Here is a 16,601-nt window from a genome sequence, read left to right as displayed (position 1 = left end):
CCTTTAACTTATACAGATACTGTATGTACAGCTTTGATAACTGAAACATTTACTGCAAAAATATAGAAATATGGCCTATAAATGTTATTGCCCTGCAAGTGTTATAAAAATATTGCACAGAAGAAAAATTGCACTATATGGTTATTAATTAAATGTTGATATGCTGAATCCCCCAAATAATCAAATCAAATGTAATAGCTCACACTGTAATACCAGGTCTCACACACACAAACCAGTCATCAATTTAAGAGAACTAAAACTCACATTTAGAAACCTTGTATGAAAATCAAATGTCACTTAAAGAATTAACCCAAATGAGGACTCCAGATAACCATCACAGCTCAATGTAATTCACCTCAGTGTGTGTGTGTGTGTGTGTGTGTGTGTGTGTGTGTGTGTGTGTGTGTGTGTGTGTGAGGAGTAGAGGACTTATCTTAAAGGCCGAAGCAGGGCTGTGAAGCCCTCAGTTGCATCCTAGTAGGTCCGAGGAGTAGCTGAAGAAGATTCAAGGCCTCCCACCTGCTCCAGGGATCAACACACCTCCAATATCGTCCAGAAAGTCCAGAAAATTTTTGCAGAAAGTCACCAAATTCAGTTTCTTCTTGGCTCAACTCTGCTTGTTTTACTTTTATAAACATTATTGTTCACCTTGCAAAACAAAAATGTCCAGAAACTGATTAAAGCATCACATGATCTCTCACTCCTCTCTGTTCTGCTGCCTCTGTGAGTTGAGTTTTTCTCACCCAGGTGGCAACAATTATCACCTTCTCATGTCCTCTGACACACCCACCCTCTCTCATCCTGCAGCAGCCCCCAGCTTTTTTGGCTGGCTGCTACAAATCGATTCATTGACTAATTGCTGCAGCTTATGTTTTTTGACCACTTGACGTCTTGGTTTGTTTATACTGAGAATCTGAATAAACAGTTACTACATCTCACACTTTAACTCAATTTCAAACTATTATTCATACACAATATTAATGCAATAACTTGGAAATCTTTTTTGACCTTTATTCAGTTAAATTCATTTCAAAGACAAGATATTTCATGTTCAAACTGACAAACTTTATGATTATTTTTTAAATAAATATATATAGCCTACACTCATTCTGACTTTGATGTCTGCAACATGTTCCAAAAAAGAGGAGCATGTTTGACACTGTGGTACATCAACTTTTCTTTTCGCAGCACTCAGTAAGCATTTGGAAACTAAGGATGCTAAATGGTAAAGCTTTGGGAGTCTTTGCCACTGCCACATACTACTTCTCCTAAACTTGGACATTTTAGAGAATCTATGTGACTTAACCCTTTAAAACCTGGAGAGACATCAATTTTCTTGTGCTGCTTTTACATGTGTTTCACAATTTCAACCTTGAACCCTGAGCAAACTGATGTGGGTTGGTGTGAGTTCTTTCAGAAACATGGAGAAAAAGGCAATGCACAACTTTGTAAGAAATATTCCACAAATTTCAAGAAATTAGTAAATTTAAAAAAAAGTCACAGATTTATTTTACTTTTTTGCAATTACTTTTCCCTTTTTGATCATTGATATTCTAAGTTTTTTACTTTTGCTTTTTACTAATTTCTTGCTAATTTGGTGGTTAATGTCTTCTTTTGTTGATCTTTGCCATCTTCCCATGTTTTGGAAAAAAAATCAAGAAAATTTGCTCAGGTTAAAGAGTGTATTACCAGATATTCAAATAAACAGCAGCAGGCTTACAGATGGAACTAAATCATATTGATTAGCATTGTTTTACCAGAGTCTCTGTAGTGCAGCCAGAGCAACTTGTTGCAAAAGCAGCCACTACATGAGACTTAAATGTAGATATTGAAAGCTTACTGTACAATGAAATATAACTGCATATAACTCTGGAGAAAGATAGTTGAGTCTCATACTTAGTTCGTCAAATACCAGCGTCGATGGTTGAGAACAACCTAGGAACATACAGTACTTTTAGATTATAAAATATAATAAATATTAGATGCATTTTTTCTTAAAAGTAAAAGAAAGAAAGAAGACAAGGTATTTTGGGATATTATATTTCTCCTTTCATTAGAAATGTTTATTTTATTACCACATCTGTCAAAAAATTACATTGTTAATTACTGAAAACAAACAAAGGTAATGCCCCTGCAGAAAAGCAGCTCATGCAGCAGTAAATGTGCCCCAGTCTGCACTCACACATCACCTGCTTCAAAAGTGCTTATCAGAGAACTCTGTGATGGCCTGCACACATATTAATTTGCAAGGTTGCAGTGATAAAATACATTAAAACTTGTGCATCTTACTCCAACACCATAAATGTAGAGAGGTCAGTCATCATCAACCTCATCAGTTAATTTAAAGCTCTCCTGAGTGAAACATGATAAGTGCTGTTTTGAACAGAATTCCATACTGATAAAAAAAATGACACCTGAATGAACAAAACCAGCGTGAAATGCAAAGTGAACAAAAATTCAGCTTTCACCCTCAATTAATGTAATCAATTTTAAATTCAATTCAAATATCCTCTACTCAGGCTGCACAGAGTTCACAATAAAATAATAAAATGTGACAGCTTGTCAACTGGTTTAATGAGAAAGAGGAATTTTATCAGGTTTGGGGTCTTTTTTAAAATGTTTATAAAAAATGGAAATAGGTACCTATAACTTTTTAGGGGAGGAAGACTTTTATTTATTTAACACTGTACCTGTTTTTGTTATTGTTGTTTAAGGTGGTTGTATTGTTTTTATTGAAGTGTTTTTGTTGTTTTGTTTTTTTTTAACTTTACATGATGTTTGAATAATCCAAAAACCTAAATAAAAAATGTAAGATTAATTTCGGAATTAACCACCACTTCACTGACCTACAGGTACTCTATTGTCTGATACTTTGTCGTGTCAAAACCCCAATTTAATACTTTAAATCCTTCTGTTTGGATTGCTGAAAGAAAACATCTTGATAACTCCCTCACATTCTGGATATTATATACACACCCTAAATTCTTTAAGACACAAAAGCTGAATTTGACATAAACACTGTAGATATCAAATAACATAATAAAGATAACAAAAAGCAAAAAAAAAAAAAATCCTAAATAGCAGAAAGAGATGGAATTATAATCTGTCACCAATTCATCCAGAATTAAATATTAAAAATGCAAATATGGGATCAATAAATAGTATCTATCAAAAAAGGAGCAGCGTCCTACACATTTTAATGGACAAAATTTAATTTTTTTCCCTGAGGGAGAAAATGAAGAAACATACGTGATGGTAAACAAAATGTCACACATCGGCACAAATTAGAGATACATTAGATCATCAGCTAAAGAAAATCAAATTCGCTCTTACTAAATGTTATCCACAGAGAATTTCTGTTACAACTAATTTCATTACACCCAATGAAATTCTATGACTACAAAAATTTTAAGGATTTTACTAATTCCATGAATTTGCTAGGGCTGGAAAATGACAGAAATTCCATGACTTTCCCAGGTTTTCCATGAATTAAGAAACAGAGAAATTTGACAAACTGACACACACACACACACACATTCATGTAATTTTGTATCAACCAGTGCGACGATTGCACATTTGAAAAGTAATACATCAGTGCCGAACTGCAGCAAAAACTGTGATATTCTTACAACACAAATAAACAGACTGGCAAGCTATATGCTAAAAAATACACTGTATAATGTTCACTTAAAAAAATATGCATATATCTTCAGATCTAAACTAACTATCATTGCTTTTCAAGGCTAAAGAGCACTAAAACCATGCAAGCAGCTCATTCTAACACACAGACAAACGCAGCAAGGCGACATTTGCATATATTTACCTGAGTCCTTGAAAACAAAGCTCTCTGAAAGGGCAGTGAGTCAGTGAAAGATGTTGTCACTCCAACAGGCCAATCCACCCAGAGAGCACAAAGAGGCAGTGAGGACCTCAGGGCGTAATGTCTGTCCTATAGTTTTCATGCCATTTGTTAAAGGGATAGTTCCTATTTTTTTAACTGGAGTTGTATGGGGCACTCATCTATAGACGGTATAGGACAAACAGTAGATGTCAGTCAGCACACCCTTGTTTTGTAGGACCAGGCTGGAGTCCGACATGGAAGCCAAGCAATCATAAAACTATAAAAATCTGATTTTATGCTAAACTGAGAGTTTTTTCTCTGCTTTACCTTGATGTCAGACAGTGATTTCCACCAAGAAAATGAAGCCGTTATATTGCTCTCTTTGAGGCCAGACTCCATTGAGAAAAACAGTGATTTTAACATCGCTGAACACAGGAGCTGCTGGTCTGAAGCTGCCTCGAACAGTTATTTTGTTTGTGTTATTGTGTGATTTTGGTGTTTAAAAGTGTTAATTTGAATTCACAAAAGTCACACAATAACACAAACTAACTAAATAATCAAGGCAGCTGTAGACCAGCGGCTCCTGCGTTCAGCGAGCTAAAATGACTGCTGCTGTAAATGGAGTCTGGTGGTTTTGACGAGAGCGTTCACGGGGAACTGAAGCCGCTGATGACTTCCCCGTCAGAACGGGCTGTCTGACAGAAAGGTAAATCTGTGAAAATATTCTCAGTATGGTGTACACTTGAAGTGATGCTGAATGTTTTACAAGGTTCCCGTGGTCATGGAGATTATGGAAAAATCACAGAATTTTACAATCACATTTTCCAGGCCTAGAAAAGTCATGGGAAAAGAAAAAAAGTTATCAAAAGCTTTGGAAATTTTGTTTTGTGTAATAAAATTGTTACAGTAATCTTAACCCTCCCCTCCAAATTTCCCCATAGCAGAAATGTATTTTTTTAAGCTGGCAACATCACATTGGCCGAATACGTCAATGAGTGACTTAGTTTTGTTTACCATCAAGTACATTTTTTCCCTTCTTTCCTGTGTTCCCTCTTTCATCATGTATGCCAGCAGGCTAAAATTACAAATTTGACTCTGATATATTTAGTAAAATGTCCTTTAAGTGGAGCAAGATTTTTTTTTTTATAATGGGTCCTTGAAAAGTCTTGGAAAAGGTTGAAATTTTGACCATAAAAATGTGTGGGAACCTTGGTTTTAAGTGAGACTTTTTTCAGGAAGGCTAAAAAATGTTTTGTTGCTGACCCCTGTGCACAGCAGCACATTGCTCAGCATATCTGTCGGACTCCAGCCTGCTTCTCCAAACTGGGGACGTGCAGACTGACATCTACTGTATGTGACACACTGACTTTGGATAAGGACCCCAAATAATCCAAACTATCCCTTTGAAAGACAGGAGGGGATTTTACACACTGATCAAAAAACACACTAAGGTGTGCGAAGTGTGTCATAATGTTTCGGTGCCCACAGTACTCTGGTGACTCGTATGTCACTCCTGTAGCCGATACTGGTGTCCCAGCAGTACTCTGGCGAGAGCACCCTGCTCGGTTTGTGCAGCCACATGTACTTGTTGAGGTGGCTCTCGTCGTGCCACAGAGCCTCCACATTGTTCTGTTTGTCCTCCATGATGCTCTGATAGCACGCATCAGTCAGTGCTTTCACGCTCCTCCACGAGCCTCCGAAGATGGCAGCGTGATAGTAGAAATCCCCAGTTTGCATGAATGCCGTGGACTTCGGGTTGCGGTCGTAGGTAAACAACCCCTCTGGGAGGTGGTAGTAGTGGGCGTGGAGCAGAGCCACAGAGTCTCCCAGAGCCTCCGAGCCAAACCTCCCAGTAAACACCTGATCCACGTCAAAGCAGAAGACGTGCGTGAAGTGGTGGCGAATGTCTGACTCTATGATATCTGATATGGTCTTCATTCGCATCATAGAGATGTCCTGCCACCTGGAGCTCCTCTCCACCTTGATCACCTTCATGTTTCGCTGAGGAGCGAGCTTGATTTCAGGCACCTTCTCTGTCATGTCCGTAAAAACATAATACGTCACGGGCAAACCCAGCATGAAGTGATGCTCTGATGAGTTCAAGAAGGTCTTCAGGTACGCATCCAGGTACCTGTGGTGAATATGGAGACAAAAATGCTTATTTTTGTTATATTTTAATAGCAACCACAGTTGAACATCAGTACAGTAAATTTAGGGTCGACATTTTTGTTTTTTCAGGGCTGATACCAATGCAGATAATTAGTAGTTAATGAAACCGGTAACCAATATTTGGAACCAATGTGCAATCAAAATAAAAATGAAAATCTTTCTGTCAGTATTTAGAATTTGGAATGAAACAAACCCCAACACAAAACTTTGTTTAATGTCTTTAACAAATGTTTGATTAAAACGGAAACTTTTAACATCATATAAAGCAAGTTTACTGCAACTTTTTTTTTTCAGAAAATCTAGTGAAAATTAAGATAAAAAACGAATGACTAAAAATAGCTCCCTGAGGTTTTACAAAATAAAAGTTCCTTCCATACTGACACTTTCTTTGCACTTTTTGATTGATTAATGTTATCGTCCATCTTTAAAATAAAATGCCAATACGGATAAACGGCAAAATGCAAAATATAGGCCGATAATCTGTTGACCCCTACAGTAAATGAAATCCTGGTGTGACGACAGTTTATCCAAACAGTGAGAACAAACCTGCCCACAGCAAACACTGTGAGAGCCACAGAGGATCCTCTCGTCTTGTGCATCTGGTCATAAAGTTCAGGGTCAAACATCCCTTCCCAGATGATGGGAGCGTTCCAGGAGGTGCATGTTTGCACGTCAGGTCTGGACCTGAAACACAAGACGACTGAAAGTTTAGGATGTTTCAGCACATTTTAAGGACTCTGTAGGTCTCACTTAAAGATCCAGTGTGTCGGATAAATGTTTATATGTTGGCAGAAATGTGATATAAAAAGTGTATTTTCTTTAGTGCATAGTCAACTGAAAATAAGAATTATTGTGTTTTCATTACCTTAGAATGATGTGTTTATATCTACACAGGAAGCTTTAATACAGTGGTCACAGGTGAATTTTTTGCAATAATATAATGATAAAATAAATATATGGATTTAAAAAAGCAATGGTTTTACCAGAAGAAATAGTTTACACATTTCTCTCAACTGAATTCACTTTTTCACAACATTTCTTCGCCGACATACAGATCAGCGTCTCACGTCCAAAATGCACAGCACACTCTCAAATCAACTTGTGTACCAGAACATTGACACCTTTTTTCTTCCAACAATAAAATTTTCAATCTGACTGCTGGTGTTATGAATTCAGTGTTGAGAAATGTCTCTAACTAACAACAAAAAAAGAAAGAAAAGACAAAAGTATTTTCTATTATTTACTATAGGAAAGGTACAACTAACCTGGAACACAAAGACCTAAAAAAAACCCAAAACATTAATAACCATTACAATACGTTTCACTACTGAATTTGAAGTAACTTTGACATTGTTTTATTTTTGAAAGACTTCTGCAACATGCACCAGTGTGACTTATTTTCTTAAAGTTATTCTTGCAAAGAAAAACTGTTTCACTGATTAGTTTACTGCTTTTTTCTCCATGTAAAATTTACTCCTGAGTAAAATCATTTGTGGTCTTAATACTAAATATTCTCGACCATCAACGTTAGTCGTGTGAGACAGTTCTGATGTTACTTTGTCTCATGTAGACAGGGGACACATTTAACCAGCCTACCGTACATTTTTCTGCTATACTGCTGAGCTTAATGGAAAGCAGTGCCGTTTTTGTTAATGAATAACTCAAAGGAACTGGTTATCGTGAGTCACTACTGCCATTATTTTCTGCCTGTTTTGATAATGATCAGCCTGTAAAGGAGTTCAAATATACTGAAACCTTTTTAACTTTTACAGCACAGCATAGATTTATTTTAAAAAAGTAACACAGCACTTTTATTTATTTGGGAGATTATATTTATATAATATAATTTATATTAATTCATTTGCCCCCACCCATTCACTTTCAGTATTCACCCTACCTTCAGTCAATGAAGTTTCCAAATTCATTCAAGAAATCCAAATCGTCAACCTGCCAATTAGACCCTCTTCCCACTGTCCTTGTAAAAGCCACCCTCCCCTCTCTGTCCCCTCTCATCACAGACTTCATACACTCTTCCCTTACCACTGGTGTTGTTCCCTCTGCCCTCAAAACAGCTGCTGTAACCCCAATACTCAAGAAACTTGGTCTGGATCCCAATAACCTCAATAATTTCCGCCCAATCTCAAATCTTCCATTCATTTCCAAAATTCTTGAAAAAACAGTTGCTGCTCAACTTCATACCCATCTATCCTGCAATACTTTATATGAACAATTTCAATCTGGTTTCCGTCCCTTCCATAGTACTGAAACAGCACTCCTTAAAGTCACTAATGACCTCCTCCTTGCTGCTGACTCTGGTTCACTATCCATTCTCCTTCTGCTTGATCTGACTGCGGCCTTCGACACAGTTTCCCACACCATCCTTCTGGACAGACTTTCCTCTCTTGGCATCACAAACACACCTCTTAACTGGTTTCGTTCATACCTTTCAGGCCGCACTCAGTTCATTCAGTTAAAATCATCCACCTCCCATCCAGTCCCCGTTACCTCAGGTGTTCCCCAGGGCTCTGTCCTGGGGCCTGCTGTTCATTATTTACCTTCTCCCCCTCGGGTACATTTTCCACAAACATCATATTCACTTTCACTGCTACGCGGATGACACCCAGCTCTACCTTTCAGCCAAACCTAACTCCACACTCCCACCTTCGCCCCTCACCAATTGCCTCCTTGAAATAAAATCCTGGTTTACCTCTAACTTCCTTAAATTAAATTGCAATAAAACAGAACTTCTTTTAATAGGCACAAAATCTATGTTAAACAAACTCCATAATTTCTCTATACCTGTCGATAACTTCTCCATCTCTCCCTCCCCTCAGGTTAAGAGTCTGGGTGTCATCCTCGACAGCTCCCTCTCCTTCGCCTCCCATGTCAATAATATCACTCGTCTGCCTACTTCCATCTTTGTAACATCAACCGGCTTCGTGCTTCTCTTACTCCTCACTCAGCTGCTGTTCTTGTTCACACTCTGGTCACCTCCCGTTTAGATTATTGCAACTCTCTTCTCTTTGGCCTTCCACATAAAACCCTCCATAAACTACAACTGGTCCAAAACTCATAACATTACACGCACCCCTTCAATCCATCACATCACACCTACTCTACAACAGCTACATTGGCTCCCCATCACATACCGCATCAACTACAAAATACTCCTCCTTACCTTCAAAGCTGTCCACAACCTTGCCCCACCATATCTCTCTGACCTCCTCCACATTGCTACACCCACCCGCACCCTCAGATCTTCTTCCTCCATCCATCCCATCATCCCCCCCGCCCGTCTTGTTACCATGGGGAGCAGAGCATTCAGCCGCTCTGCTCCCCAGCTCTGGAACTCTACTCCCACCTGACCTCCGTAACTCAGACTCACTACCACATTTCAAATCCAAACTCAAAACCCATCTGTTTAAACTGGCTTACTCCCTCTGATCACAATTGCATTGTCTAATTTTATATTGTATTTCTATATTTTATTTTGTCTTTTTAATATTGTGTCTGCTTTTATGTTGATGATGTAAGGTGACCTTGAGTGTCAAGAAAGGCGCCTATAAATAAAATGCATTATTATTATTATTATTATTATAACCAACACTGCTTTATATACCGTTTACAGAGATCTTCTTTTAACTTTTAGTATTTTTAATTACAGAAATGACCAGTAAAATTTGTGTGAACAAACAGAAACAACAGGGAATAATGCTAATGCTATTAATTAAGAATAAAATCACTTTTCTACTCGTTAAGTATGAAACCCCTTTGAGGTCTTAATGGTCTTACCAAAGGTCAAGGGTGGCGTCCACGCTGTAGTCCAGAGACAGCATCTTGGCACTTTCCAAAGAGCATCTGTCCATCGGCAGGAGGCCTATCAGCAGTCTGATATCAAAAACATAAATTACAGTACAATTTTAATGTTGTAATATTTGCATTGCTTACTAATTTATCTAGTATTTCTTAAATTTAAAAAGAGACTCACTTCACAGATGGAGAGATTAAGTATAAAACACAGAGCATGACAGGAATGCAAAGCAGACATTTCAGAGCAATCTTCGTCCTCTGAATGTTTCTGCAGGAAAAAAAAGCCAAAGACAGTCAGATTAGACAGAAAACTCTTAATTCAGAAAATGCAAAGCTGTGTGGCACAATGGCTGAAGCAATTAAGTACTTAAAAGGAAAAAAAGGTGATAGATACCCCATTGTTGAAAAACGCTAGTGTCCAAGCGCTGCAGACCGTCAACTCTCGGCTGAGGGTTCATGGATAAAACAGCAACTCTGAGAGAAGAGCAGGAGGTGTTTCATATTTATCAGTATCAAAGTGATTCTGTGTACGAGCTCGTTGGTTTGAATCCGCCCACAAAAGTACGGCTGAACTGTCCTTTGAAGTGTTTACATATTAGAGTTTATATGTCACGGCCCATGCCTCTCATCCCCCTCCTGTCACTCTGCCAGTACTTCCACTCACCATCCCTCTACTCCACTCTACCTGCAAGCCACGCCCACCTCTTCAGCCAGCTCTGCTCACTCACCTGGCAGCTGCAGCTCATGATCAACCAGCCCTGCATATAAGCCTCTCCAGCACTCTCACTCACTGCCAGATTGTTCTACTGCGTCATGCGAGACTTTCCAGCGTTCTTCTGCCAGATCTCCCGAAGCCGACTCTGCCTGTTCCCGACCTGCTCTCCTTATTATTATGTTATTAAAAACTGTTTCTGAGTGCCGGTGTACTTTGAGGCCCTGCATCGATTACAGGGGCCTGAACGAAATCACGGTCAAGAATCGCTATCCTCTCCCCCTCATCGCCTCAGCTTTTGAGCTACTCCAGGGGTCCGTCATCTTCACCAAGCTGGACCTCCGCAACGCCTACCATCTGGTTCGAATCCGAGAGGGGGATGAGTGGAAGACGGCCTTTAACACCCCCACGGGACACTATGAGTACCTGGTGATGCCTTTCGGGCTCACCAATGCTCCAGCTGTCTTCCAAGCCCTCATAAATGACGTTCTCAGAGACATGCTCAATAAGTATGTGTTCGTCTATCTCGACGACATCCTGATCTTCTCCCGCTCCAAGCAAGAACACATACATCATGTCCAGAAGGTTCTACAACACCTCTTAGAGAACTCCCTGTTCGTCAAGGCAGAGAAGTGCAAGTTCCACGCCCCTTCTGTCTCCTTCCTGGGGTACATCATCGGCCACAACCGCATGGAGATGGACCCTGCTAAGGTTTCTGCTGTAACCTCCTGGCCAGTTCCTGACTCTCGCAAGCAGTTGCAACGTTTTCTGGGGTTCGCCAACTGCACCTCTCACTGCCCTCACCTCATCCAAGATCAGGCAGAAGATTTGTTCTTCGCCAGATTCGCCTTCACCCTCTCGTATTGACCTGGTTCCCGTAATGTCAAACCCGACGCCCTGTCCCGACAGTTTCTGGTTGAGGAGGAAGACTCCTCCAGCCCAGACAGCATTCTCCCTGCTTCCTGTCTCCTGGCCGCCCTCACCTGGGAGATTGAAGAACGAGTTAAAACGGCATTGGAGGACCAGCATGGGCCCAGCTCTTGTCCCCAGGACCGCCTATTCGTCCCTCAGGGGTTGAGGTCTGAGGTTCTGCAGTGGGCCCACGACTCCCGACTCACCTGCCATCCAGGTATTGCACGGACCAAGGAGGTCCTGCAACGGCAGTTCTGGTGGGCCACCCTGGACAGGACACCAGAGACTTTGTTAACACCTGCCCCGTCTGTAATCAAAACAAAGCCCCACGACGAGCCCCTGCCGGCCTCCTACAACCTCTACCTGTGCCTCATCGTCCCTGGTCCCACATCTCTTTGGACTTTGTCACTGGTCTGCCACCGTCAGGAGGTAACACCACCATCCTGACAGTGGTGGACTGCTTCAGTAAAATGGCAAATTTCGTGCCCCTGCCCAAGCTCCCTTCTGCCAAGGAGGCCGCTGGGCTGCTTCTGGAGCACGTGTTCTGGCTCCACGGCCTCCCTTCCGACGTGGTCTCCGATCGAGGTCCCCAGTTTACCTCTGCATTTTGGAGAGAGTTCTGTCGTCTCCTGGGAGCTTCCACCAGCCTGTCCTCTGGTTATCATCCGCAGTCCAACGGTCAGTCGGAGAGGATGAACCAGGAGATGGAAACGGCGCTTCGCTGCATGGCCTCCAACCACCCTGCCTCCTGGGCCTCGCAGCTGCTGTGGGTGGAATACCCACACAATACCCTCATCAGCTCCGCCACTGGACTTTCCCCGTTCCAGTGCGCTTACGGCTTCCAAGCTCCCCTGTTCTCCACCCAGGAGAAAGAGACTGCTTACCCTTCGGTGGAGGCCTTCATCCGCCGCTGCCGCCAAACCTGGGCACAAGCCAGATCTGCACTTCTGCGGGCTGCGGGTCGTTATGCCACAGCAGCAAACTGTGGCCGCTCCCAAGCCCCCCCCTACCAGGTGGGACAGAAGGTGTGGCTCTCGACCAGAGATCTTCCTCTGAGGGTGGACTCCCGGAAATTGGCTCCCAAGTTTGTTGGCCCGTTCCCCATCGAGAAGGTTGTTAACCCGGTGGCGGTTCGGCTCAAGCTGCCCCGCACTATGCGGATTCATCCCACTTTCCGCGTCTCCAGGATCAAGCCGTTCAGGGAGAGTTCCCTGCAGCCTGCCTCCCAGCCGCCTCCGCCTCCTCGCATCATCGATGGAGCTCCTGCTTACACGGTACGCCGCCTGCTCCGCTCTCGTCGTCGTGGGAGGGGTCTTATTACCAACTGTTTCTGAGTGCCGGTGTACTGCATTTGGGTCTAAACCCCACCCGTTTCAATACCTGAGTTTTGGCATTAATTCAATTCCAAAATGATCCTTTTTTGTCCCCTAAAAGATGTTTTTTTTTTGTTGTTGTTGTTGTTTTTTTTAATTTAACAACACAAAAGTGAAACTTCTTGAAATAGCCATTCAAGATGTTTGACCAAATAAAACAAATTCTCAAACAGGCAAAATTTAGATTTTTTTTTTTGGCTCTCATTTATTTTTGGCTCAAATTTCAACTTGTAAAACATTAACAGCATCAAAGTGGGACGCTCTTAATTTTGAGGCCTCTCTATCAAAAAGGAAATACATTATGTAATAATTTTTTAACACAGTTTGATGTTTTTTCAATGAAATAGTAACAAACAAGCAGAGGAAAATAATAATAATAAAATAATTTTTCAAAAGCTTGACACTGTTTTCAGTACACAGTGATTTGAGAAGAGACGTCAATTCTAGGAGGAAAGGAAGTGAGACATTTTATAATTGTGAAATTAAAAAAACAACAACATTTAGAATAGCAAAATTAATTCCATATTCAAGAGTGCTATTTACTGGATTATCATAGTAACAAATAATATTCCTAAGGTTGAAAGAGTAAACTCATTGTCCACCACTGACCTCTAAACATTATTGTATATCAAAATAAAATGTTTTTTTTTTTTTGTCAATAATGCTGTCAAACAGTAAATGATTCAAAAATCAAAATATATATATAAATAATAATAAATAATCAAAATAAAACATTATGTGAAGGTCATTTCCTCAAGATAACACAAACAGCTATGAGAAAAGCCTGTCGTCAGTATTCAAAGTTACAATTCTAAATCATTTTAAATCATTAATTCACATTTTATTTATTAAATATGCTGTTTTACTGTAAATACAGATAGCACATCTTTAGACTTCATACCGCCTTTAAAGGGGAACTATACCCATTTTTAAATTCATACATGCTATTCCTATAGCTGTGTCCTATAGTCCAAGACAGTTCATCTAAACATGAGCAACTCACTCCTTAATCCCCAAAATAGAGTGCTAAAACTACAATTTGTGATATCATCAAATATAAAGTCACGGAAAGACACATATTGATTAAACTTTGCAAGGCCATGAAAAAAACACTCTTTTTAGGGGAGCTGAATTATCCGCAGAGGTCTGTTTCTCTCCAAACCAAACAGACCGGGTGATAGTAAAAACTGAATAAAGCTGTGTCATGTGTTACTAATCTGTGTGTTTTGGACACTCCCTTTCGCAGAGGGGCTGCAAACTAAGATGGTCAACACAAAATCATGAGCGGCCCCATCGGCAGCCAGTGTTTTATTTGTCTGTTCTGGGCTTCTGTAGAGTGAAACTTGCCGATCTCTGTAGATGACAGCCCGCTCCCTTTGTAAATATGGCTCATTCTTAGGTAACGAGAACACAACATTTCGTGTTTTCAGGTGATTACACACTAAGGAACATACTCATTATTCTATGTTCAATTTCTGCAAATATATCCTCCTAAATTCACTGGACTTTAAAATAAAAAGATATCTTAGACACCAAACCTTTTTAGCATGCAAATTTAATCTAATCTAAACCACAGTGAGCTGATATGCAGAATAACATTTAAAATATTGTAAATGACAATTTACATCACTGTATGGCAGCATGTTGACAGAACCAAAGGGCAAGAAACTGCATTTCTTTTTTTACACTGTTTTCACTGCTGTCCCCCACACCTCTGAGTGGTGCTGAAGTTATTGGGAATTTTACAATAAAACGGCTAATAAAGCACAAATATTTGCACATGTAATGATTCAGTGAATCACCATGGCAACATTATATGAAACCAAAGACACCTTGGCCCAGAAGTCACTATATTCTGTATTGTGCTCTCATATTTTCATTCCTCACTGTGGGGAGGTATGAGGAATCATTTACAAAACTATCACGTATTCAGATTTCAGAGCAATTTATTAACTTATATGGTTTAAAATGTTGTACTATAGTTGAATTAAAAAACTGCACAAATATTGTACAAAGTAAAAACTAATATGCCACCTGTATTCAAAAGCAGTTCGAAATCAGAGATAGCGAGTATGAACTTTGGTGTGTTAAAAAAAACAACAGTCAGGACAAACATAAAGAGCAGATGTGTATCTGTCAGAGGGGTTAACTTGTGGAATGGCTGTGATAACAACTTAAAAGTCTTTAGTTCACTCTGCAAATTATATGTATATATATATATATATATATATATATATATATATATATATATATATATAATGGTAAACAAATATAAAACTACAGTATTACTATTATTTTGCATGAAATGTTTCAGAATCTTGTTATTTTTTCTCTTTTTTGTCACTCTGATCATATGAAAAGACAAAGAAAAAAGATAAAAAGAAGCTGTCTTTGCTGAAAGTTAATCTCAATTTTGAGGGTTACAAGTCTGAGTGATTTCTTTTTGTTCTAGAAAGGGAAGCTTAAACTGATATGAATGTGGGACAGACATATATAAGCTCTGTCAGAGCATTTTCAGTCACTATTTCATACATACACTGTTGATTTTGTTCATAAATTTTGTATTGTTTGTCCCTATTGTACTATGTGACAAAATTTTAAAAAACCCCACTAAAAACAACACTGAAACAGTGAATAATATAACTATATGAAAAAAAATACACCTCACCTAAAAATACACATCCTTTTTTAGGATTTACACGTGTCGTTATGTTTTCCTGTTCTCTGTGGGTTTAATGCTGAAGGTGTTTAATATAGCCTCAGGTATGATAATATGATTAAACTATCATGAATCTGGTTGAGTTACAAAACAAATCAGGTTAGTTAACACAGAAGTAAATTACGTCGTTGTTTCCGGATGTTAAATAATAACAGAAATTGCTGGAGGCTTATTTTAACAGCCCGAGCAATTGTTTTAAAAGTCAAATTAAGGAGAACACGTTAAACCTTAGGTAAAACAAAAGGCTGTGTTGTCTGAACAGATTGTAGGACACAAAAAAGGCCGCAAAACGTTTAAAGTGACATAAAAATGTGATAACTCACCTGTGAGTCGCTGTCACGTGCGTATATCCATAACTCGTTGAAATAGATCCACAGATATTTCCGCAAAGATTTACAGGTTTGTGTCTCACTGCAGTCTCGAGTGTCCACATCTGAAGAGAGTAAAGGGCGTGTCTCAGGGCTGAAGTCCTCTCTGGCGTCAGTTTACAGGTGAAGCATGCAGCTGATAGTTAAACCTGCTTTACTTTGGACGCTCACAGGTGGGAATTTTCACTACATTAACGACCACTGCAGTTTACCAGTTAGAGCTCCCATCTTACAGGCTGGTTCCCACAATGTGTCTTTTTTCTAGCGGATGTTTTCTGATTGTCCAAGGTGCAGTGGCGAGTCCACAAGTTTGTTTTTTTTTTTACTGGGGTGGCCCAAGTGAGGCGCTAACTTACACAGGGGTTGCATGAAGTACAAGCTTTGCTGCAGGCACATACGTTTAATTTACCCCCCTCCCCCTTCTAATTACATTCTCTTACATTCCTGTTTATAGTTTATTTAAAAAAGAGAAATAGACTTACCATTCACAAAACGTTTCCATACTTTATGATAGAAACTGTAAAAAGTAGGTACAATAGCATGTATGAAGAGCCAACAAAATTAAAGTGCTAAAAATATTTAATGAAGTGCAAAAAAAAAGAAAGAAAGATAGATTTCTTTCCATCAAATTTTGGTAGCAAATTCGTTAAAATCTGTGTTAGTGAACACTTTTCCAAGATAATCCATCTACCTGCCA

The 16,601-nt window shown here is 39.6% G+C and overlaps 1 protein-coding gene across 1 annotated transcript; it reads right to left on the bottom strand.

Moving 5' to 3' along the window:
* Positions 1 to 2,870: 2,870 nt before the first annotated feature.
* On the bottom strand, positions 2,871 to 16,299 carry LOC121967007 (alpha-1,3-galactosyltransferase 2-like). The gene is made up of 6 exons (XM_088089590.1): positions 15,860 to 16,299; positions 10,215 to 10,294; positions 9,999 to 10,088; positions 9,803 to 9,898; positions 6,557 to 6,694; positions 2,871 to 5,972 (listed from the first exon to the last, which is right to left on the bottom strand). Exons 2-6 carry the CDS (start codon positions 10,217 to 10,219, stop codon positions 5,288 to 5,290), a joined length of 1,014 nt encoding a protein of 337 aa, XP_087945716.1. The 5' UTR covers positions 10,220 to 10,294; positions 15,860 to 16,299; the 3' UTR covers positions 2,871 to 5,287.
* Between the last annotated feature and the right edge of the window lie 302 nt (positions 16,300 to 16,601).

The sequence above is a fragment of the Plectropomus leopardus genome, chromosome 2 (genome assembly GCF_026936395.1).
Source record: "Plectropomus leopardus strain MGB_pleo_1.0 chromosome 2, ASM2693639v1, whole genome shotgun sequence".
Lineage (NCBI taxonomy): Eukaryota > Metazoa > Chordata > Actinopteri > Perciformes > Serranidae > Plectropomus > Plectropomus leopardus.
Note: the sequence above shows the minus strand (reverse complement) of the source record. Positions and strands in the feature narration are given on the sequence as shown.

Bases quoted from the DNA above. Each gene is read 5' to 3' on its own strand.
- LOC121967007 (XM_088089590.1), bottom strand. The intron at 9,899-9,998 runs GTGAGTCTCTTT...TTTTGATATCAG, and splicing joins TTAATCTCTCCATCTGTGAA to ACTGCTGATAGGCCTCCTGC. The intron at 5,973-6,556 runs GTTTGTTCTCAC...TATTCACCACAG, and splicing joins ACAGTGTTTGCTGTGGGCAG to GTACCTGGATGCGTACCTGA.